The sequence below is a fragment of the Cetorhinus maximus genome, chromosome 2 (assembly GCF_964194155.1).
Source record: "Cetorhinus maximus chromosome 2, sCetMax3.hap1.1, whole genome shotgun sequence".
NCBI lineage: Eukaryota > Metazoa > Chordata > Chondrichthyes > Lamniformes > Cetorhinidae > Cetorhinus > Cetorhinus maximus.
In genome coordinates this window covers 206,293,772-206,319,166 of record NC_135880.1, presented here as the reverse complement: position 1 = coordinate 206,319,166, position 25,395 = coordinate 206,293,772, and the positions used below count along the sequence as shown (strand labels likewise).

At 42.0% G+C, this 25,395-nt stretch overlaps 1 protein-coding gene across 1 annotated transcript in view; it reads left to right on the top strand.

Annotated features, from left to right (window-relative positions):
• igsf9bb (immunoglobulin superfamily, member 9Bb) overlaps window positions 1–25,395 on the top strand; it is a 676,902-nt gene that overhangs the window by 441,617 nt on the left and 209,890 nt on the right. Inside the window, exon 5 of the mRNA XM_078531919.1 lies at window positions 23,985–24,102. Within this exon, the coding sequence (XP_078388045.1) occupies window positions 23,985–24,102 (118 nt within the window). The remainder of the gene's footprint in view (window positions 1–23,984; window positions 24,103–25,395) is intronic.

Here is a 25,395-nt window from a genome sequence, read left to right as displayed (position 1 = left end):
CTATTTTTTACTGAGGCCCTGTTTGATTCTTGCCCTTGATTTCTCTGACTATCACTTTTCTTATTCCCCTTTCTTTCTTTTGTTCTTGTCCTTGATTCCCCCTCCTCTGACTCCTTGCATAGGTTCCTATCCCCCTGTCATTTTAGTTTAAACCCTCCCCAATCATTCTAGCAAATGTTCCGCCTAGGACATCAGTCCTAGTCCTGCCCAGGTGTAACCCGTCCAGTTTGTACTGGTCCCAACTCCTCCAGAACTGGTACCAATGTCCCAGGAACCTGAAACCCTTCCCCTCACACCATCTCTTCAGCCATGTATTCATCCGATATATCCTGCTTTTTCTACTCTGACTAGCACGTGGCACGGTAGTAATCCTGAGATCACTATCTTTGAGGTCCTACTTTTCAAATTACTTCCTAATTCCCTATATTCTGCTTTTAGGACCTCATCCCTTTTTTTACCTATGTCGTTTGTACCAATGTGTACCATGACCACTGGCTGTTCACCCTCCCCCTTCAAAATGCCCTGTAGCCGCTCTGAGACATCCTTGACCCTGGCAACAGGGAGGCAACATACCATTCTGGAGCCACAGAAACACGTATCTATTCCCCTTACAATTGAATCCCATATAACTATTGCATTCCAACACTTTTTACTCCTCCCCTGTGCAGCAGAGCCAAACCATGGTGCAATGAATTTGGCTGTTGCTGCTTTCCCCTGAGAGGCCATTCCCCCAACAGTCTCCAAAGCGGTATATCTGTTTTGCAGGGGAATAGCCACAGGAGATTCCTGCTCTGTCTGCCTAGTCCTCTTGCTCTGCCTGGTGGTCACCCATTCCCTTCCTGCCTGTGGACTCTTAGCCTGTGACCACCTCTCTACACGTGCTATCCACGATACTCTCTGTCTCGCGGATGTTCCACAGTGTCCCCAGCCGCCACTCCAGCTCCGAAACCCGGGCTTCCAGGAGCTGGAGACACTTCCCACACACATGCTGGCCCCGGGCACTGGAAATATTCCCGGCTTCCCACATAGAGCAGGAGGAGCACACCACGGCTTTGAGCTGTCCTGCCATGATTTCCCCTTTTAAATTAAATTAAATCTTTTGGAAGATACTTAATATCAAATTATATCAATTACTCTAGGGCCCTTCTTCTCTGCTCCTCGTTGTTACAGAATATAGCCCTTACAAATGATGAACCACAAAATAAGACCTTAAAAACTATAAGCGATAAAAGTAGTAAATACTTACCCTACCGTACTCCCAGTACTCAAAGGATCACCTCGTTCCCTCCTCGCCGAACTCCCTCAGTCACCTCTGCTCTCCCAGTATTTATTACTTTTATCGCTAATAGTTTTTAAGGTCTTCTCGCGCTCCTTTTCAACTCTTGGCTCCTCTCGCGCTCCTTTTCAACTCTTGGCTCCTCTCGCGCTCCTTTTCAACTCTTGGCTCCTCTCGCGCTTCTCTTCAACTCCCGACTCCTCTCGCGCTCCTTTTCAACTCTTGGCTCCTCTCATGCTTCTTTTCAACTCCCGACTCCTCTCGCACTCCTTTTCAACTCTCGGCTCCTCTCGCACTCCTTTTCAACTCCCGGCTCCTCTTGCTTTCCTTTTCAACTCCCGGCTCCTCTCACGCTCCTTTTCCAATTTTGCAGTTGTAATGAGGCAAAATTGCCAGTGTTCATCATCATTATCCTGTCAAATTGACAGCAACTTCTGCCACCCGCACTTGCCCTGTTAAATGCAGAAATCCTGAACTTCCACTTCCACAATTGCACTGTTGAAGTCCCCGTAGATAGCAATCTTTAGACATCGCTGAACTGACAAGAACATCCTCTTTTACGTTGCCACATCACTGCTAAAAACCCCACTAAAAATGATGCCATATTCATGAGGTGTAACTGGGTTTTAATGGTTTACTAACTCATAACTACTGCTGAAAAACCTCTCTGGTTTGGAGAACTAAATTTATATTTGTGTAACACCAAACTTTTTGCTGATGATTTCATAATTTCTCAATATAATTATCTTTTATTCAGTTTATTTATGATATTTCAGCTTCTAAGTGCATGTTCTGAACTTCATTTTACTCTCTGTAAAACTTATGAAAAAGATTACCAGTGCATTTTATTTTCTGGTTTTGCTGCGAGTGAGAATTCTTCAATGTGATAGGATGCTTCCCATGCTTGACGGCATTGCTGTTGCCGGATGCCTGGAGAATTCCTTGACATGGCATCAGATTCAAATTAACTTCAGCAAAGGTGAAATCCAGGGATCACTAGGCCTTTGGTCAGCAGCTTTTTCCAAGATCAGGGGTGCATGCCGTCATTTTTCTACCTCTCTTCAGAAGTTCTGAAGAAAAGTCATACAGACTTAAAACATTAACACTGTTTCTCTCTCTCTACGGGTGCTGCCAGACCTGCTGAGTTTTCCCAGCATTTTCTGTTTTTATTTCAGTACTTTGATTTTATTTTAGACTTGAAGCGTTATCTCTGTTTCTCTCTCTAGATCAGACATGACCTTATTGAATGGTGGAGCAGGCCTGAAGGGCCAAATGCCCTACTCCAGCTCCTAAGTCCTATGTTCCACAGATGCTGACTGACCTGCTGAGTATTTCCAGCATTTTCTATTTTTATTATAACTGTAATCCTTCACTTGCTAACAATGATCTTAAAATGTAACCATTACCCAAATATGCTGGCATTGTTCACCACGAATAGGTGCAGTTGACTTATTGGTGACTACTATGTAATGTTCTGGTACTTTGTACCTTGCAAAATATAAACCTTTTGAGCTTTTTGTTGGCTCCAACTGTGAAAACTGAAGGCAGGTGCCTGATGAATTGAACATTACATTGCCTGTTGATTGTTGTTTAATGAGCTATCGTGAACAACCATCTTTAGTGGCTGTGTACGACGCCATGCATTAGAGAGCCACTTTAATGCGATTGCTGTTACTGTCTGATCAATAATGGGATTCCTAGTTTATAGCTCAGGTGCAGTTCTTTATTAACTGTATTTGTAGAAATTATTGTTGAAAACTATGCAAAGGTATTTCTCCATGTCAACTGCAAAGTCCAGGCCAATGTTCCCATTCCTCTGATGGTCACCACTTTATATGGTCATTAATAGAACCTGCTTGAAATCTCTTAATGAACATTCATGGCTCCTTTCTCAAAAACCAAAGGAATAGTTCTATAAATGTACCTAGCTATAAATTGGGCCATTTGCCCCAAAGAGTGGGACTGGTCTTGAACTTTGGAGCAGTGATGAAGAAGGGGTTAGTGCTAGAAATCTCACATGTAGCTTGCATAGTTTTTCAACAATAATTTCTACAAATACTGTGGATGCTTGAAATCTGAAATAAAAACAGAAAATGCTGGAAAAACTCAGCAGCTCTGGCAGCATCTGTGGAGAGAGAAACAGTGTTAATGTTTCAGGTCTGTATGACTCTTCTTCAGAGCTGAAGAGAGGTAGAAGAGTGATAGATTTAATGCTGTTGTGGGGTGCGGTGTGGAGCAGGTGGAGCAAAGTGGAAGGTCAGGGATAGGTGGGAGCTCAGGAGAGATTTGACAAAGATGTCATGGACACAAGATGAAAGGAGTGTAAATTGTAGTGTTAAAGACTAAAGGTGCTAATAGTGGCATAAAGGTATGATAGCAGAATGTGTTAATAGCAGAACGAGGGTCAGTGCTCTCTGAAAGCAAAACATTGAAGGGTTGGGAAAAAAATTAAGAAATTATCAAAATGGAGGGCTGAGTTTATGATCTGAAGTCATTGAACTCAATGTTAATTCCAGAGCTGTAAAGTGCCTAATCAGAAGAAGCTGTTCCTCCAGTTTGCGTTGGGCAAATATTTCAGATTGCCAGTACCAGAGTATTTATTTATGTAGAAAGATTACAGTTAGTTAAAAAGGGGGTAAGATACTGAAATTGTTGTTACTGGAAGAGATGCTAATGTTGCTGACAAGGTTTTCATCATTGATTGGAGTGACACATAATAGGTAACCAGTAGTCAATTATTCATCCCACAAATCCATATGAACAATGTGAATATACCCTAGTATGATGGATCTATGGAATCACGTATACATCATATATATAATAAAACTGCCATCATGAAGTTAGTTAGGAGGTGCTGTATAATGTCTCCATCTTACCACATACCATGCAGCCATTCATTTTTCTACAGGTAACGATGCTTTGTCCTCGCTGTTAGATTTCTTATCATCAAAAATTATGGATCGTGTCACCAACCTCTCAACAGGAGTAATCAGATTAGGTAGGCATTAGATTAATAAATATTCTGAGTTAGTAGTTTGTGTTTCTTTTCAAGTTTTCAGAAGCCTAAGTTGTTGACAGCATTTGCCAGCTTGCAACATATCTCCAGGAAATATTTTTTTTTCAGATCTTTACAGAACAAAATAAAGAAAATGTTTCCTCTTCAGTTTGTGCGGTAACGAGAACGGCCTAGCCTTTGATGCTCAGAAAAACCAATAAAGCAGGCAGAAACAAACCGGCATTGGTATGCGGGAGGGATAATCCTACATTGGAATTTCCCACTCTGCACAAAGACTGTAACAGTAATGGCCCTTTCCACTTAACATCAAAACAAACTGCCACTCTCCTTGGGTGAGCATGTTTGTGCTGAGCCATTGTCAGCACCAGCTAACATAGAATTCTATTTAAATTAAAGGGAGGAGGGATAAAAAATAAAGAAGTTTTACTCCTCACCTTAATCATGCAATATTTTGTGAATAAACAAACCTTCGAACATAGCAGCTGGCATGGATTTTCTAAAAGCTAACTCAAAAAAATTCTCAAGTTAATGCCTAATATTTTGATCTGAAAGAAACATCTAATTATTTAAACTGCCTGATATAATGGCTTTCCTGGAAAGGATTATCATTTCTATGAATTTACAGCAGGGAATAATTGGGCCTTATAAACTGTAAATACCTGACACCCACCCTGTACTGAGATCTTCTGCACCCTATATATATATATATATATATATATATATAGATATGAGCAACAAAATTAAACATGCAGTGGAGATTGGATCTAGGATTTGCTGCTGTAAGTGCCTCAGTTCATTAGATAGGGAATTTACCAGCTTAAGCAATCACAGAAGCATTTCGGCTGTGATATTATTCATATATTCATGTCAGATAGCCCGCCTTGAGCCAGTTAAATCATAATCCAATCATGGGATGGTTTGGAACTTTTTATCTTAATCTGTGTTGCCATTTAATGTGATGTGTTAATTACTTTCTACATAGGAAACATACTTAATGTAAAAGAAATGTGGATTAGGTCCGAATTATTCAGAACACATCCATCTAGTTTTCTCTTTCTCAATTTACTCCATCTGTTTAAAAAAGGAAATAAATCCAAGGAAGACTTTGATTCAGCCATTGGAAAGTATTAAAACCTGTTTCGCTTTGAGTTGTGACACTCGTGGACTAATGGATTTCAAAAATCGGAAAGTGGCATTTTGGATCGTGTACAATTAGCTTCAAGCTCCCCATGTCTAATATTTGATCCATTTGACATTTCCATTCTGGGTGGTAATCTGTTACCGATGTATCGTAAATCTTTCTCATTACCTCCAGTGTCGTGCTGGACGCACTTACTGACAAACTTCACGTTTTCCAATCAGCATTAATCAGCAGCTCTGTTGCATCTGAAAATCACCCTATGGTTATCACATAGTTCTTCAGCATTGTGGTATCTCTACAGTGTACCTTATCCCTCTTAACTCTTCCATCTCCCTTGCACAGTCCTGTTCAAACTCTCTGAGCTCAGTTCTTCCCTGCATGTCATGAACATTCTATCAATGATATTTGGAAAATCTCTATAAGGAGATGAGGATAAGTATGTATTACAGGAAGCCAGAAACCTAAGTTTTCAGTACTGAAGCCAACACTCCCTCCATAATTAATACCTAGGGACAAGACAAACTGTAAGTTGGAGTCATCTAGCTGGTGCTCTTCATATTGTTAACTAACCATGAGGCAGTTTTGAGACATTATTCATTGTCTAAAATAGAAGGGAACAACAACTGACAAACGAATTCATTTATTAATGGTGACTGCTATTCATAACTCAAAATATAACATGTAACAATGTTATTTGGCCTATGGCTGTGTCAAGATATTATTCTGCAGAAGGGGAGATGGTGGTGTGATGGTAATGTCACTAGGCTAATAATCTAGACACTGGGGCTAATAACTCAGAGACCCAGGCTAATGCTCTGGGAATATGGGTTCAAATCTGACCATGGCAGCTGGTGGATTTTAAATTCAATTAATAAATCTGGAACATGAAACTAATGGTGACCATGAAAACTATTACTGTTGCACACCAACCCCCACCCCACCCCACCTGGGCCTGGTTGCAATGGGTCTGGCGTCACATGTACCAGAATGGGTAAGGATAGCAGATTTTGTTCTGTCATAGACAGAATGTATCTGCTCTCTTATTGCCTGTAATCAGTATGGTTTTTTTGGAAAGAGGTGTTTCTTTTCTCATTGTTGGAGTATTCTAATTAAATAATTCAGTAGCAAACTTTCATGAGTTTACAAATGAAGAAGATTATTTAATCTCACACAGGCACCCCGAATTAATACAATGCCACACACTCAGTCACGCACACACACACACACACACACACACATGAAGATTGGATACAGATAAATATAGTGCACTTTTATAGATTACAGTTAATTCAGTCTCTGATTTATGAATTTTTCAGTCGGTGTGTGGGGGCGGACCCGGCAGGTCAGTGCATAAAATGACACGCGATGACGTTGGGCGTGTGTCCCATCCCATCATCACCCTGTCTCGCGATGTTTTGTTCAGCGGGCACGCGCCAGAGTCGGCTGCGCGCCCACCGAAAACAAATAGGCCTATTAAGGCCATTAACAAATTAATTAGTGTCATTGTTAACGCTGCCCGTCCAACCTTAAAATTGGCGGGCAGGTGAAAAGGCCAGGCGGCCTTTACTTATTTTAGGAAACCTCATCCACGAGCGAGATAAGGTTTCCTAAAGCTTTTATGAATCAATTAAAAAAGATTCGTGAAATAAAGAAACGTGTCCCTTCTCAAGTGACACAGTCACATGAGGGGATATGTTTAATTAAATTATTTCCATTTATTTAATTATTTCAATAGCGAAGAGCGCTGGCTCCGACTCTCCCCCCTTTCCCCCTGCCCGCACAGGTAGCGCTGAGCGCTTCGGCTCACATCTTACGCTGGGCAGGCCTTAATTGGCCCACCCACATAAAATAACGGCGCGGAGCTGATCGTAGGCGGCGGTCGGCTCCGCAACTGCTCCCGCCAAGCCCACCCACCCGCCGACTGAAAAATTTAGGCCATGATTTCTGGTCTCCCACGTGTCAGGCCTGTGGTTTCTTGAATGAGTTTAAAGTAGAAGTGAGGGCCTTGTAAAGCAAAGGGTTCGCAGCATGTTGTAATGTTTCTTGTAGTCGAATATCTAGGACGTTGGTTCTCAGGTGAATTTTGAAACTGGAACGGGTTAAGTGTTTTGGCTGCTTGATAACTTACAGCTAGTTTCAGAGTCTGGTTCTCAGTCTGGCTGACAGCTGATGGTTCTGATGGATCTGCTTGGTCCTGTGGTAATGAGGGTGCAATCCTTGAAACCAACTTTGATCACATGACCACTGGATTAACACTTCTGATGCCCACCCAGCTCTGTTTGGATGGGGAGGCCATCACGATACAATGGGAAGTTGACAGTGGCTATTAAGTCTTGATCTTCCCTTTCCTCCAGTAAGAAACATGAAAACAGGCAGTCTAGAAACTCCATAGACTTTAGGTGTTTGCCCATCCTTAAACAATGAGATGTGTGAATTCCACAAGTGGCTGTGAGGTACCCTCACCTATGTCCATATTTAATAAGGTATTCACCAGAGGCTTGATATCGACTGTAGTTCAAATGCCAAAAGTCACATGATTTGCAGCAGGCATCCTAATGCAGTGAGCCATTTAAATCTCCATTCAGTTCGGTGGGACCTTAATATCCCGCTGGGCGGGAGGGGCCATAAAATCCTGGCCACGATTTCTGGATTGCTTGTCCATAATTATTGGGCTGCCATTCTCTGGAACTCAGTTCCCTCTGCAGAAACGGGGAATTAAGGACTGTTTATACTGAAGTTCAGCGCTGTACTCAGGCTGACTAAATCAAGTCAGTATTTGTTGAGTGAAGCCACCAGAGAAGTACCAGCAGGACAACTGTGCACAGCTTTGCCGCTTTTGGGGTTATTTTTGTTGGTTAATGTTTCTCCAGAAGCATATATAAGCAGTGCATGGCCAGGCTTTCTACTTCTGCATTTGGCATGCAAGTTTCTGCCGATTGAAATGAGGCAATAGAAAATTGCCAGCTGGCGAGTGCAGGGGTGGGAGGCCCTGACCATATGTTTGCAAAGTCGAATTGCATCTTTTCTAAATTAACTTAAAATGAATCAGTGCAATAGCTGACATTGAATGAAATGTGGTCATTGTAACACAAAGTCACAGGAAGGGTAATTCAATGAGGGCATTGGAGCTATTTCACCATTCAACATGCAGCTGGGTAATGCTGACATATATACAAGTCAATTACTAAGGTGGGCATCAGTTCAGAATGCACATACCAGATCCAAGCTGACTCTCACAATATAATGTGGCCATCACAACACAGAACTTCCCAGATATTATGAACTTCCCATCTTCCTGTCCCTCTGGGCAGGATTTTCAACCAAAAGCAGATGGGCCACTGGCCAGTCTGTCAGTTTGCTGCCATGTTTCTGTCTACGGGCCATTTTTGAACTTGCTGGTTTGGGGTGGGAATGGCTACCTACCCACAAGTGGCAGATAACCAATTAGGCATCATTAGGGTCTATTAGGACCGCTTTGCCAATGCTGACTGGAACTTCACCCCTGTGAAGGCCACAACCCAAATGAGGGATGGAGGCGGCCTGCTGACTGCGCACTGGAGAGTGGATCAACGCTAAAGATCTATCCCCCACAGCCTCAATAACTAATAACCTCAATAACACAGCTGTGGTCGACTGGCTTCCCTGGGTACCCTTCCACAATGATGGCCTGGCACCTGCGACCTATTTACATTTCAAAGTTTTGAAAACATTTTCAGAGGGCATCTCCATTTTGAGGTGCCCTCTCTTTCACCTACCTACATCAGCAGCTCTCACCTCTGGCAGCTTCCAATTTCTCAGTGCTAGAGTGGCCTCCTATTGACCCTTCAGCTTCAGGAGGCCATCTGCCGCCTTAATTGGATGGGTCTCCCACAGGTGACCACTTAATTGACTGACTCCTCAAACATCACCACCACGGAGCAGTTCTGGTTTCCGAAATTCAGTCTAGCCTTGAGATCAGGACATTGGAATGAAAATCGAGCCCTCTGTACTGTGGATGACATAGATATCAAATGACTTCAAACAGTGAAACCAAGAGAGAGGAACCCAAAAACAACAGTTCATTTCTTAACTCCATGTAAGAACAGAGATTTAGATATAATGTGCTGATAAACATGCAATATATAAATATATAAACATTTTTATGTTTCCAATGAATAAATGAATAAACTTGGCCATTTTATTTGAATTGAGTCCATGTTTAACATAGTTAAAGTTATATTCCACCTATTATCATTTTGCTAAAAGAAAATTCATGTCTTTGTCTGGATTCTATTACAAAAAGGAACATGAATTAAATTGTCTCATCCCCCTCCATAGGCCAGGATTTTCCTGTTGGTGATTTGGGGGCGGGGCCCTCTCGCCGATGGGAAAATTACGCGGGATGACGTCGGGAGGAACCCCTGATGTCATCCCGGTCCCTTTAAATTTTTAGGAATGTGGGCGGACAGCGAAATCAGCTGTCCCCCGACCTGTCAATGGCCAATTAAGGCCATTGACAGGCTAATTAAGATTGTTCAAGACCTGCCTGTCCAATCTTAAGGCTGGTGGGCTGGCCAGGAGCCCCAGCGGGCTTCTGATAGTACATGAAACCTCATCCACTGGCGGGATGAGGTTTCATGCCCGTTTTTAAAACGTTTTAAAGCTTATGACGTTTTTATTAACATGTCTCGTGTGACATTGTCACATGAGGGGGACATGTTAATAATATTTTTATTTTTCTATTCTTTAAGTTTTTCAGACTGTCACTGATCTCCCTGAGACATCACTTAGTCTCAGGGAGCAGTACGCTCTTTCGTGCGTATGCATGAAACGGCGCACTTTGACAGCTGGGGATTCCCTCCCCCCACCCCCCTGCACAGGAAGCACATAGCGCTTCCTGTCGGGAAGGCCGCTGGGCGGGCCTTAATTGGCCCACCCACTCAAAATGGCGGCGGGCCCCACTTTGCCCGCCGCCGAGCCGATGGGGCCCGCCCACCCACCAAGGGCAAAATTCTGCCCATAATGTCATAGTACACAACACTACTGGTCTGAGTAACTTTTATATTTGCTGTCTAAAGAATGAATCACGAGATGACAGTCTTCTTTATCCTAAAGTCAGGCGCCCACTTGTTAAATAATGTGTTCCAGATAGGAGATGAGGGGGAGGGAGATACCAATGACTTAGCTCCAGTGCCTAATCCTGTAGGAAGCACTTTTTGGAAATCTTGGGCAGAATTTTACGGCCCCGTTTCTGCGGGGACAGGGCCGTAAAATGCGGCGAGACATTCTAAATCTCATTGGTTTCGGCGGGAACGTTAAATCCCGCTCCCGTAAAATTTCACCCCCTTGAGTGTGCTGGTGATTCCAGTTAGTTCCATCCTCACACGTCTTTGGAAGATTCTGCTCCAGACTATCCAGCTTTTCAGAAGGATTATCAGTCATTCCAGCCCCAACAGTTAAATATTTGATAATTTTCTTTTTGTAATTACTAAAGAATACGATTCCTGACTCTATTCACTAAATAAAATATAGCTATACTGCGTTCACAGCTCACTCTTTGCTCTTTCAGGGTGCTTTTACTAATTCACTCTATCCCCAATAACTAACTTGAGTTTTAAATTATACTCTAATGGGTTTTTTGCAGTGTGTGGTTTGGAGCAGGGCACCACTACATTACATACAATGGATTCCTCAGACAACTGCTTAAATTATATCTATTGATTAATGGTTGAGCTACTGGACAAGCTGTGGATGTCAGAAGCAGACTCAGCAAAGTAGCCTATACCCCAGCAAGTCTAATAGTGCTGTGGTGAAGAGATAAGCCGATTCATGGCAGCAAAGGGGCCACAGGGTAATCATTGAAGTGTTGAACAGCTAGCTGATGGATCCTCAACAAGAATCACCTGTTAATCTACTCTGATGATAAACTAGATCCCTTGCAATAACTTCTGTATGCACTCCCTTTCTCTATTGTAATGCATTAATCACTGCGCTGCAACTTTTGCTTTTATGCCTGCAGACTTCCTTCTTTTTTTGAGATCCTCAATGAAATCAGCAAACTCTCTCCATCCTTGGCTTAGATTGATTCGGCATTTGTGTCGCTTTTCAATGGTATTTATTTTCACCTTTTGTGATGAAGTTAATCCCCGAAATGTGATACAAACCGGAACGCTTTCCTTATCGCAATTACTAACGACTCTCTTTCACTATTCTGTATGTCTTCCCAGTCTTAAGCGCATGTGAACAAGGATTTATCTTGCTGACAGTTACATGGCAGCCTTTTTTCCAAAGCAGTGCATGTGCCAGATAGTATCGTATCTCAGTTTGATACTTTCATATCTGTTTTAACCTGACTTGCTCTGGAGCCCATTCTAAACTGGTGCTTATCAGTAAGAAAGTCTGCTCATTCACATCATTAAAACAATTTGTCCCAATGTCATTTGGATTCATTTTGAAGATTAATTTAATAGTACAGTGTAAGGTTCCCAATAAATTTACAACTACCCTGATGTTCGATCCTCGTCACGGTGCATTGAGCCTGGATTATGTTGACCTTATTTCCTTTGTTAGTTCAAAAGGCATGGCCTGCATGATAAAGCTGCCATGGCTCAACATCTCTATTTCTAATGCATAAATTCTTCCTTCTGGCACATCCAGATTGACATCATGCTCCATCAGCAAATTATTCAGGAAAGAATAAACTATATACATGTTGTATGACTTGGGGCATGTTGCAAGGCATCTCATGTTTGGCCCAACCAATGAAAGTAGGTTTTGAGTGTTTCCATTTTTTCCAGTGACTTCTTGCTTCCCTGAGCTTTGTTTTACTGGTGCTTTTCAGGAATTTGTCGATTGTGTAATGAGTCATGCCATAATGCCTTGTGGAGCTAATATCCCAACCATTCTTGGTTGCTGAAGATTGCTGTATAATCACCTTTTGCTTGTAAATTACTTTCAGTTCAGAGAATGAAATCCTTTCAATTCACAGAGGAAGAGCCAGTGGCATAAAGTTGAGCGTTACAGAGAACAACATGGACCAAATCTTTCAATGTAGATGGAAGATGCGTAACTGCAGGCCTGCTCGCAACTGACAATCTGAATCTCTGTTCCTCTGTTAATTGACAGTAAATAATTCTTGAGGAGTAATACCTTTTCCTCCTTTATACTTCTTTCTGTTACTCTCCACTCCCGCTCATTCATTTTCACAAGAAAGGACATTGCTTCTGGGACAAAACTCATTCTATTGTTGTCGTCTTACAACAATGACTACACTTCAAAAGTACTTCATTGGCAGTAAAGCATTTTGCGACATTCTGGGTTGTTAAAGGTGTTATATAAATGAAAGGTTTTCTTTTATTTAACCCCAGCCACCCCCGCCCATTTTACCCTGTTTTGCACGCATGCACTCACACACGCGCACATTTTCCCGCTGATTCCTTAACACGAGTATCTCGCTGATTTATATCTTGGTCAGTAAGAAATACGGGGCGCCAATTTTGTTGCTACCACTAGACGATCCAGTACTGATGCTATAATCAAATTAGACATGTCAACTATACAATTAGCTGCCAGACAGTCTAGAATGTTGACATACTGAAAGCGACTGAATTCCCTTTATATCCAAGAAATGTCTTAACATTTTCTGCCATAAAAATCTAATGATCTCACACAGCGAAGAAGCGATTGCAGTTGTTAATAAAAGCACTGCTGTTCTATGTAAAATGGGGGTCTCATTATTTATTCACATAAGATTAAGAAGGAAAAAAGAACTAAAATTAACTTGCTTTGACCTTATCATAATGCACTGTCAGAATGGGGAATATTGAAATTGTTCCTTACAGTGCTAGGCACTCTGCATAATGAACACAGGAGGTTGCTGATGACCAGCAGATACACTGGTGAACTATTGATATAAAGGGTGGTTCGCGTAAGCAGCCACACTGTGTGGAGCATTGCAGCCCAATTAGCGTCAGGTACCAAGAGCATCCACAGAATGAATCTTTCAACCTTTAATGGGAACATGTGAACAAAGAATGTGCAACAGCAGTACAAGTGTCTGTTTTGCATTCTGCAAAGGGCTGCTTGGAACAGAGTATGACTATTAGCATACAGACTTATCTATTGTCAGTGCTCTGCTGTCGCTAAATGCTGATGTGTTTTCATCTGTAGACTAAACAGAACATATATACACACCCAGAAGGAATAAGGAATCTCGGCCTTTTCAAGTTGAGCTATATTTCCAATTGTATTTTGAGATTCATTCCTGGCTATCAAAATTGCCTTTTTCTAAATTCCTCTCCTCCAATTTTAGTAATTCTTCATTCTTTTAAGCTCTTCATACACATACCATTCCAAGAAGCTAGCCACACAGCGTTCTCCCCGTCTTGGATGATCCCTTGATCCCTTCTTCCTTGAACTGAAATGATTGATCTTCACCCATCGCATCTCCTGAAGGCCTAGCTCAGATTTAGAGTTCAAAATATCAGAAATGATGGGTGCAAATTGCCTATACTATCAGCACTTCACACTTTTTAACTTTGTCATAAAAGAATGCTGGAAATATAGTGTTATGGATTACATTGGGCAGAATTTTATATTCCCCCTCCAGCGGGTTTGTAGGCGGGGGGTGGGCGGGGTGCGACTGTAAAATCTCTCGGATTGTCTTCACACCGGGCCCCTGCCCACCCCGACCGCTCCACAATTTTACACTTGTACGTGCGAAGCCTAGGCTAGGCCCCCCTCCCTTTCCTCAATTGAGGTCCTTAAGTGGCCAATTAATGACCATTAAGAGCTGTTTCCTACCCAGCCTCAATTTTCAGGCTGGCGGAAGGAATTCAGAGGCATGGGGAGAAGACTGAAAATGAACTGTGTTCAGACCTCTGGTAGGAAGGGCTGTGGGAGGGGAGGGCATCTCCATCAGCAGCCTCCTTTTAACATTGAGCACCGCCCCCCTGCAGAAAGTCTGGGTCCTGGAAATCCTCTCTCCCCCCACCATCCCCCCCATGGCGCCTCCACCAACACCCACACCCCCTTCTGCCCAACCTCCTGGGCCTCACCTTCTCTCCTGGGCCTGAGATTCCCACACTTACCTGGTCCTGGACTCCTGGAATTTAGGTTCTAGGGACTGCATGCAGTCCCAGTCCTGTCCACCGCTTCTGGCATTGCAGGGACTAGAGAGCTGTCAGCCAATCAGATTGGCCAGTGGCTCTCTGAGGCTGGTCTTTCTACCGAGTGAGGGGCAGAAGTCCCTCCTCCAGCCAATTAATGTTTGTTGGAGCGTTAAATAGCTGCAGGCCAGGCAGGATCAGCAGGGATGTGTTCTCCACCGATTCTTCGGATGGCAGGAAGGGAAACCCTGCCATCTTAAAAATCTTGGCCTTTATGTTAGAGATAAATATTGTTCAGCGCCGAATCAGCTTTGAAATCTGTAGTGTTACTTAACTTTCTGAAATGCTGCTATTATAGATGAGATATCAATACAATATGTTCCTCCTGAGGTTGGGTTTTTTTTATTATTGGAGAATCTAATTGAAGAATCAAAGCGAATAATGCAAGATGCCATCAAAGGAGAGGATAAAACAAATGAAGAACTTGTGATTACATGATGTCAAGATTGGATTTAAAGACCTGAATATTTTGTGAGAAACAATGAATAAGTTCAAGTTCCAAAGTCTGGGAAAAAGATGAGTTAACTTCAGAGACAGTAAAATGAATCATGATTTCAACAAAGGGAAGAGTAAAATGTGTAGGATGTTGTATTTGGAGCTGACAGGGAACCCAAAAATGGAAGAAAGAGGAACAATAACCATACCAGTATTGATAAAACAGAGACCATGGGGAGAGTGGGTTTGGAGGCTACAAGTGAGACAGTGATCGCATTTCAAATGGAAGAAATAAAGAACCCTCAATTGTATAGTGACCTTCAAGACCCAGAGCGCTACACACCAACTGAATTGTTTTTAAAGTGCAGCCACATTTGCTCTACAGGCAAATGTGACAGCCAATTTGTGCACAGCAAGGTCCAAGAAACACCAATGAGAAAACGCTTCTTGTGTCCTGTCCTGGGACATGAGTGGAATGTTGGAAGATCTCTGGATTCTGTTAGAATCATATCTCTCAAGACTGAAGTTTTCTTTTATAAAATGGAAGGATTTGGCATGATCTGGACATGTGGATGCTAACCTGGGATTTTTTTTAAAAGGTCATGAATTCACCTTGGAACTGTAGACAACAGGCCTCTTCCAGGAAATCACCTGACCTATATGGTACTTGAGAAAGAGTTGTTTGTTTGTGTTGAACTGCAAAGCAATTTAATTAATGAAAAGCTGGGAGACAAAAAGGCGATCACATGGGAGAGAGGAAAAAACTTAAGTTGTGTACCTGCTTGTTTTGAAGGCAGCTTTGTTGGAGAATAAGCTGAGGAAAGAAGGCTACCTTAACTGGCTCCCTCTCTCTACCTTGTCTAAAATTGCGTGTGGCTATCAACCTGTAGCCAGAGAACCCTCATCTGAGTGTAACCAGTCTGCATTTGGACCTGCAAAGCTGAGACAAGTGGTGAGAATGTCTAGGCATCCACCGGGACCAGCAGCCTGTCTGCACATGAGAGAACTCCAGGTCGACAGTGTCGAGACCCTGCAGACTTTATCCTTTATCTTACAACACCCATCCTCCAAAACCATCTCTGCAGAGAGACTCTATCTGTTTCTCCTTTATTTGTCCGTGTGTGTATCTGTATGTGAGCTGGGGGAATTCTTTAGGAAGAGATAGATAGTTATACTTCCTGATTACAACTGTGTGTTAACCAGTACTTGCAACTTGTTAAAAAGAAGTTTTGTTTTGAAATAAATTAATCATTCTGATTTTTTGAAATACTAGAGGTATAGGTACACAGATGGCCATTTTGGTGAGAAATTTAAATGTTTTAATGAATGGTACAGCCTGTGGAGCAGTGGGGCTCGATAATTTGTGCACTCCTCCTATCCCGGTCGTAACAATTGAAGGCAGTACTGAAACTTTGGATAAACTTCCACTTTATAGAAAGTTAAGAATTTCTCAGGAAAACAGAAATATTCATTATGAACGAGGACACCAAACTTCTTGAAGGCAAATGAAAGATGTTAGAATTTTGCTCGAGATTCAAGGTCGTAATGAGCGCAAGAATATGTAAACAAGAGAGAATGAAACCAAAAACACAAAAGTAGATAAGGTTGTTCAATGAGTGAAAGAGGCCATTGACATGAAGAGGGAACAAAGTGGGAGAGCAGACATTGATCTGGGAATCTCAATAACAGAAAGATGTATAAAAGGTGAGCCATAAACTAAAACACACATAGCAACTTTAAACTGGACGCCATGAAAGGACTTTAGTAAAATAAATGACTTGTCTTTGCATACCACCTTGCATGTGATCAGGTCCCAAATACCCAATGGAGCAGTCTTGAAGTGTAATTACTGTTGCTTTGTAGCAAGCCAGTATGCTTACAGCAAGGTCCCGTAACAAGATAAAAGATCACTTCATCTCCTTTCGTGATTTCAGTTGACGGATGAGCAAGGACGTCAGCAGAACTTTCCTGCTATTCTTTGAATAATTTCATAGGATCTTTTACACCCAACTGAACATATTGACTGTGCATCAGTTTAACGCCTCATCTGAAAGATGGTACCTCTGGCAATGCAGCATGCCCTCAGGACTGAAATATCATCTTAAATTATGTGCTCAACTCCCTGAAGTTGTTATTGATGTCAGTAGCTTCAGTCTCAGAGACGAGAGTGATATCTCTCCCTTCTGCTCTTACATCCATCGCTGACAGACTGGGTGAAAGGCTCATCTTCCTGGTGGTAATTAAAGATCTCAAGCAAAGTGAATTCAAGTAGTCCCAGTGAACACAAGACAAAACTGCCCAGTAATTTGGCAGTAATTGGTCCTAATTTATCACTTTAGCTAAGCAAAGCTACAAAAATCAAGAATTTATCAAATGAAAGTGTCATATTGATATATGAGCAAAATATAGTGCAACATTCTTCTAGGTTTGGAGATCTCTGCATCGCTATTGATAATCACCGTTGATTGAGAAGCGCATTGTCCACACGCAGCTATTTAGGCCTTGCTACCTCGTGTATCACACTACCTGAGAAACTGACATTGCAGAAGCCCACTAAGTGTACTATCCTGCCATCATTGTCAAGAAACCCCTACCTGCCAAAGAATGCTTCTGTCTGAGGAACAAGCTGCTCTATAAAATCTCACCATTTTCCTTACCTCCCTGCTGGCTGGCTCTCCCATTCTGTTAAAGTCCATCTTCAAGGTTACCTCTCGCCACAATCATCCCACTAAATATTTTATTTTCTCTGCCATTTAGAATCAAATTTAATTGCTTACAACTTTATTCCCCCATAAGCTCTGATTAATTTCCTCTCTCCGCCCTCCAATATGCTGTTCATTTGGTTCCCATGAAGCTTGGCGAACTCCGTTTTCCTCTTCCATTCCACTGCCACATTTATTTAATTTGAATTTCTCCCTCAGATTTATCTTCTGGCTGCCCATGAAGCCCAGTTTTATGTCGCAGTGACAGACAATCCACCCCTTGAAGCGGAACTTGATACACACATAGGGAAAGCAGCCACCACCTTTGGCCGACTCACAAAACATGCATGGGATAACATCAAGCTAACCTTCCATACCAAGCTGATACTTTGCAAGGCACTGTTGTAGGGTGGCCGAGTTGTACTATTAATGATAGAGTTGAACTGCAGATACTTCTTGGGTGGATACGTTAAGTTTATTTACAATACACTCAGCAGCAACTACACGTGTGCTTTCAACTCCAACTCTAACTCTGCGCTGACTGCTGAGGTAGCCCACACTACTCTCCTAATTGGTTACTACAGATCATGTGAACTTTGGTAACAAGTATTATTCTTAAAGGTACATTACACACTAAATAAAACCATAATTACCATAGGCACCTTGTTGTATGACTGGCAAACATGGATGACTTACGGCTAGAAAAGAAGCTCAACAATTTCCATCTTTGCTGTCTGTGGCGCCTTATGGACAAAATCACGAGTGTGTCAGCCCTCTCAGAGGCAGAGCTCCCAAGTTTGTTTGCACATCAAACAGAGGCAGCTTTGTTAGCTCAGGCACATCTGCAGGATGGAAGATGTTGCATACCCAAAAGCTTTCTATATGGTGAGGTAGCCAGAGCCAGACAACCAGTAGGATGCCCAAAGCTCCACTTCAAAGACACGCGCAGGAGTGTTATTAAGGCCCTAGACATCAATTATCACAGCTAGGAGCCACTAGCTGACAAGAGAGCAAAATGGTGATATGTCCTGTGGTCTGGTGTGCACCACCATGATGACCAGTGGCTACAGCAGCTTGGCAATGGGTGCCAACATCAAAATCAACAAGCTATAATGACATGGTTGCTTCATGTGCGGCACTTGTAGCAGAACCTGCCTGTCGAGGCTTGGCCTCTTCAGCCATCAGCAAAATGCGCCACATGAAAACATGCCAAGTGAAATGGATTTGGTTGCTGCATGTCCATCACCCTTCATAGATGGGAGGATGCCAGAAATAGTTCCCTAAATTATATAAATCAACCTATCACTCGCTGTGAGCAATGTTAAAGGAAATCTGCTTGTTGGATGATAAAATCTTTTTGCAGGCATGCACTTTCTGTACATCACACTTTAGGTGGATGCCAGGCTTCAAAATTCATGCACTGTCTAATCTACATCTCTGGCCCAGATCTTCCGAGCAGTGGCAATAATTGTCAGATTGCCGCTGTGATCGATAATTCCCCCAACTCAACACAGCTACGCATTTCTACCGGAACCTTCCGAGCCCAGCTTCCCAGAAATGCGCAGCATAGCACCCATTGGAAAATGCATCGAAACAAAGTAGAGTTGATGGGGGTGGGGGGGGAGCAGGACATGCCCACTTTTTACAGCACTAGCTGCCGTATGGTGAGTTTAAAGGCCCAGTCTGAATGTTAGTGAATTTGTGATTGGATGAGGGAGTTAATGTGGGTAAGTAGGTAAGGTGGGTAAATGGGTGAGATGGGTAGGTGGGTAAGTAGGTGAGGTGGGCAGTCGGGTGAGGTGGGTGGGTGAGGCAGGTGAAGCAGTAAGTAGGTGAGTGGGTGGTTAGGTCAGGGGGTTAGTCAGGCCGGGGTGATAGTCGAGGGTTGCGAGGGAGCGAGGTGGTCGGGGGCTGTCAGGTCGGCTCGGGGGGAGTCATCAGGTGGGCGATGGGAGGATAGTCAAGTATTCAGGAAGAAGTTTGATGGTGGCGGGGAGTGCAGGGAGTGGCTGTTAGGACGGTCAGGGTTGGGAGTTGGGGGGCTGGGGGTTGCTGTTGATCGGAGGTTCCGTTGTCTAGTTACCCAGATGTTAGACTAGGTTTTAATCTGTCTAACATTTCCTCACTATCGGGTAAATACCACGGAACTGTCCAAAGTCTCCAACTCCGACTCTAATTCATTTTCAGTTGTAAGTCCTGTCTTCAACCACCTGGAGACCAGAAGATTTGGCCCTCCTTTGTCACAGCTGGAAAAACTAAAAATAAAGAAAGAAATGCAACTTTTGAAACCTCGTGCCTTTCACAACCATTGGATGTCTCAAAGGACCGAGCCAAAATTCACACCTCCTCATAATTTACTTCCCCACAAATGGAGCCAAGCTTTGATCTCCAGCCTAAATAACAAATAACCTTTCAACGAACTAATTCCACTGCGTTACTTAAAATCAATCATGCATTCTAGCCTCAAAAGAACAGCACCTAAAATTTAGCCAAATACGTTGCTTCCATAACTCTAGTGAGAGATGGCAGAATGCACAGAGAAGAGGTGTAAATAGCCACTTCCACAGTTTCCCAGTTAATGCCACCATCTCCTGTTGGATTTATGGTGATAGCCTGAGAGAAACCCCAGGAATTTCAGGACCATTGTGTTTTACATGATATAGTGTTCCTGTCTGTACAGATCAGTGCATTCTCTGACCTTTTTGAACAGCACGAGGGAGATTCACTGGTAAGGTAATAAAACCAACATGGCTATTCTCATTTGTTTTCTGCCCACTACACTTTTGCTGTCGCACTTGTTCTGTCAACACTTCTTCATAATCAAAATTTTTTTGAACCAACTGGATCATGTGCAACTTTATTTAAGCTGTTAAACGTAAGTAAATTCTTCATTATAAAACAGCAAGACAATTGAACATAAGCAAACAGGAGCTGATGTTCAGCAACAGCTGTGAATGTTAAGGAGCAAAAGGGGGAAGCCGTACAAATTGCTCTAATTTTTTTTTTTGGAAATCCTTTGACCATGATCTTGGATGCTTCAAGCTATACTCTACCTGCTGGGATTGTAGATTCTAATACTTTTAAGATTATAGCACAATAAATATATTTTAAAGGCTAAAGAAAACTAGATATTTTCATAGAATCAGAGAATGGATACAGCACAGAAGGAATCCATTCAGCTCTTTGAACCTGTGCCATCTTTCCAAGAGCAATTCAGCAAGCTCCACTTGCCGCCCTCTCCCCAAAACCCTGCAACTTTATCTTCAGGTGCTTATCCAATTTCATTTTGAAAGCCACAATTGAACCTGCCTTCTGATCGTCATCAGTCGCTGTGTTAAAAAAAATGTGTCCACATGTTGCCTTTGGTTCCTTTGGCAATCACTTTAAGTCTATGTCCTCTAGATCTTGACCCTTCCATCTGGCACTAATATACACATGGAGGTAAGACCAAATTTAGTCTTTAGGTAAATTATAGCTAAAGGACAGGAGAAAATTGGACCAAGGAAGGAAGATGTTGTTACAATAATTGTGAATTTGTTTTCCCTAATGACTTGCTTCTGCCTTAGTAAGACTGAATGTCCTTCAAATCATCACGAACACTGCCAAGAGGCATCTACTAGTTCTTATCATGATGACCCTATTTGTTCATACAGAGCAGCAAAATCTTCCATTATCATTCCTCTTGACCTTCATTTTTGGAAGTACTGGACGTAAAAAAGACTTTTATTTTCCAAGAAGGGTCTTTCATTTTGTTTGGAAGCACAGCAGTTAATGAGAATTAGGTAGCTAGAAAAATACTATGCATCCCCTTAAGTTCATTCCCTTTGCACAGCTCACACACAAACCACCCCATCATGACCACTGTCCCACCCAGTTGATATTCTGAATGTGTACATTCCCTGATGCCCGTGCTTAATCAAACAAAACCCCAAGATAACTCCATGTGCTCACATGTCTTCCTTTCCTGACCGCATGTTGTCCCCCAAAAGACAGCCACACAGTTGCATGGATGATGTAATCATCTCAGTCCAAATTTATCCCTATAGCCTTTAATCCTGTTCCCTTCCTGGTGTTTTTTCCAGCTATTTTGTTAAATTCACCAATGCAATGTCAATAGCTTTGCTAGGTGCTTCTTACATGTATCCACTGTGTTGTATCAGTGGGGGAGGGCATTCAGTCTTGCTTGAGGCTCATTTATTTAAAACCAGCATTCTCTATCTATGCAGTAAAACTCAAACACAAATCTATTTTCATCTGTATCATCTGTCAGATTATCCAGGAATTTAATTGAAGCCTGCAGTTTTTGTCCTGTGCTGTTGCGGCCCCCAATCAGTCAGTGATTGTTCATGGCACTAATGTAAATGATGTTTATTTGCGAATCAGGGAGAATTGGATGTGAAAAACTAAATCTACAGTTAAGCTCTGCCCTTTCTTTGTCTGGTATCTGTAGAGATCTAAATCAGTTCATTATTTGTGAATTTATTCCGTTGAGATCATTTAACACTTCAACGACATTGCTGCCCACAGTACCGACAGAGTGCAGCTTCAGCTTTTTTCCTATGTGTGCTGCAGGTTCCTTGCCATTGCCATGAAGCATACAAATTGTTTACTGCTCTATGTCTTTCCTCACATAGCCAGTCAATCCAGTTCCATGGAAGTATAAGCATCGGATTTGACTTATTTGCATGAAAGATGTTCATAGAACCAGAGATTGGTTACAGTACAGAAGGAAACCATTCAGCCCTTCAAGTCCGTGCCAGCTCGCTAAGACCAATTCAGCTAGTTCCACTTCCCGCCCTCTCCCCAAACCCTGCATTTTTTCTTTATCTTCAGGTGCTTTGAAAGCCACAATTGAATCTGCCTCCTGATCGTAATCAGTCGCTGTGTTTAAAAAAAAATGTGTTCGCCTTTGGTTCTTTTGGAAATCACTTTAAATCTGTATCCTCTGGTTTTTGACCCTTCCTTCAAAGGAAACAGCTTCTCAGTATCAAATCTCCACAACGGAAGCAAAATACTGCAATTGCTGGAAATTTGAAATAAGAACAAAAAAGGTCATTGGCCTGAAACATTAACTCTGTTTCTCTCCACAGATGCTGCCTGACCTGCTGAATTTTCCCAGCAATGTACTTTCCTGATTTCTATCAAATCTCTTTTCAACCTTCTCTTCTCTAAGTCTCTCCAATGCCAGCCTCTCCAATCGATTCTCCTAACTGAAGCCCCTCATTCAGGGAACCATTCTCATAAATTTTTTCTGCACCTTCTCTAAAACCTTCAGATCCTTCCTAAAGTACAGTGCCCAGAATTGAACTCGGTGACCCAGTTGAGGCCGAACCAATGTTTTATTAAGGTTCATCATAACTTCATTGATTTTTGTACATTATGCATCTATTTATAGAGCTCAGAACCCATAATGCCTTTTGATCCACTCTCTGGCTTTTAAGATAACTCGGAAAAGAACCAAAGAAAAGATAAGGAGAATTTTCTTTATGAAACATGTTGTTACAATTTGCATTGCACTGACTGTACGAGTGGTGCAGAATCAATAGCAGAATCAATAGAAACTTTCAGAATGGAATTTAGCATATACTTGAAAAAAATGCGGGGCTGTGGGGAAGGAGCAAAGGAGTGTGTATAATTGGTTAGTTCTTTCAAAGAGTGAAAAAGGCATGATGGGCTGAATGGCCTTCTTTTGTGCTGTTAGATTCTAAGATTGTTCAGTTTACTGGCACTAGACTATTTCTAAATTTTAAGCCCATAAATAATTATCTTTCCTATGCAAAATACTGCGTCTTGTGGCGCAGTGGGTAGTGTCCCTTCCTCTGAGCCGGAAGTTCTGGGTTTGAGTCCCATCCCAGGACTTGATGACCATAGAAGGTGTGTTCATAACATGGCCAAACAGGTTGATTATCAACCTGTAAATCCTTCCGATATGCCTATGGCAAGTGGTAAGAGTGGGAGAGTTTCTGGTCAGGCATCTGCAGAAGGCAATGGCAAACCACTGCAGTACCTTGCCAAGCGTTATCATGGACCAATCCAATGGAAGTCCATGGTCATATCCCAATCCAATGGATGTCCATGGTTGCCAATGCCCTTTCAGGGCGTGGTATCTGAAGAGAGAAAAATTCAAAATCCACCATAGACGCTCAATTGTAATTGATTGTACTTGATTAATTGACTACCTTTCATTGTACGAAATTAGAAAATGTGGAATTGCTTCTTCCTTGTCCATACCTTGAGCCTCAAAAACAAAATGTTTTATCTCTTGTAGGTGAGTGATGGAAGCCTTACCATTTCATCGGTGGGTCGGAATGACCGTGGGCCCTATACCTGCCGGGCCTACAGTATTCAGGGAGAGGCTGTTCACACAACTCGGTTATTGGTTCAAGGTAACGTTTTACTTCATAGCTCTCTGGCCAGAGTTGAATAATGTTAGCTACAGTCTGTTGTTTCAATGTTTACACATTTCATTTTAGCAATTTAGTGAGTACAACAGAAAAAAATTGTCTTGTAAATTTATCTTAGAAAAAACTGTGAACCAACCACAAGACAGTTACCTTGCATTTCTTCAATTATGTTTTATTATTCCATTAGAAATCTAGTTATTACATGGTAGGGAACAGGTGCAGGGCCTAACCCCAAACTCTAGAATCAAATACTTTAAGAAATTGAGGTTGTATTGAAAATGCACCAGAGTATATCTGTAACAGGTGAAATTTGTTGGTATTTTCAAACTGATTTGACAGTTGAAATCCCTGTGCTAAATTTAATCCTGTATGAGACACAATGTGTATTACACACATCAGTGAAAAATAGAGATCCATCCTGTTATACTGCCATGCTGAGGACCCTTATTCAAAACCTGCAAAGATGCTGGTCAGCCTCAGTTGTAGCTGTGTGAATACATCCAAGCAGGCAATCTGAAGATAATGGGTGTCAAAGTTGCTTTATGTAAGCCAGAGAAGTATGTAGGTACTCAAACTCCAAATACTTCTAGTCACTTAATAGTACAGAGCTTGAGTATTGCTGGAGAAAGAGACATGCTGTCAAAGCTTTTTGTCTTGCATTCATTAGGACAAACGCAAGAATGCCTGATGTCTTGAACCAATTTGTCTGTTGGTTTGGAGTAACCTTTTTCCACATAATTCTGTCTCAAATTAACATTGCTCATTATAATCCACTGTTGGAATATGCAAATACTGGCACTCCGAATAGACATATATTTGAGATGCAGAACATATACTTGCTTTAGCTTCTTTCACTCCAGCTTATTATTTCTCATTCTTTATGACCAGAAGATTGTGAGCTCATTCCCCACTCTAGGATTTGCTTCCAGCCATTGCAATGCTGGAAGTGTATAAAATTCTGTGTTTCAGACAATAGAAAAGATTGGAGAAGACAAATGTAGGTCCTTTACAGCCTGAAAGAGGAGAATTTATAATAGAGAACAAGGGAATGGCAGAGCAATTAAACAACTACTTTAGCTCTGTCTTCATGGGGGAAGACACAAATAACTTCCCAGAAATACTAGGGAATCAAGGGTCCAGTGAGAAGGAAATTGAAGGAAATTAGTATTACTAAAATAAAGTGCTGGAGAAATTAATGGGACTGAAAGCCGATAAATCCCTAGGGCCTGATAATCTACATCCCAGAGTACTAAAGGAGGTGGCCATGAATATAGT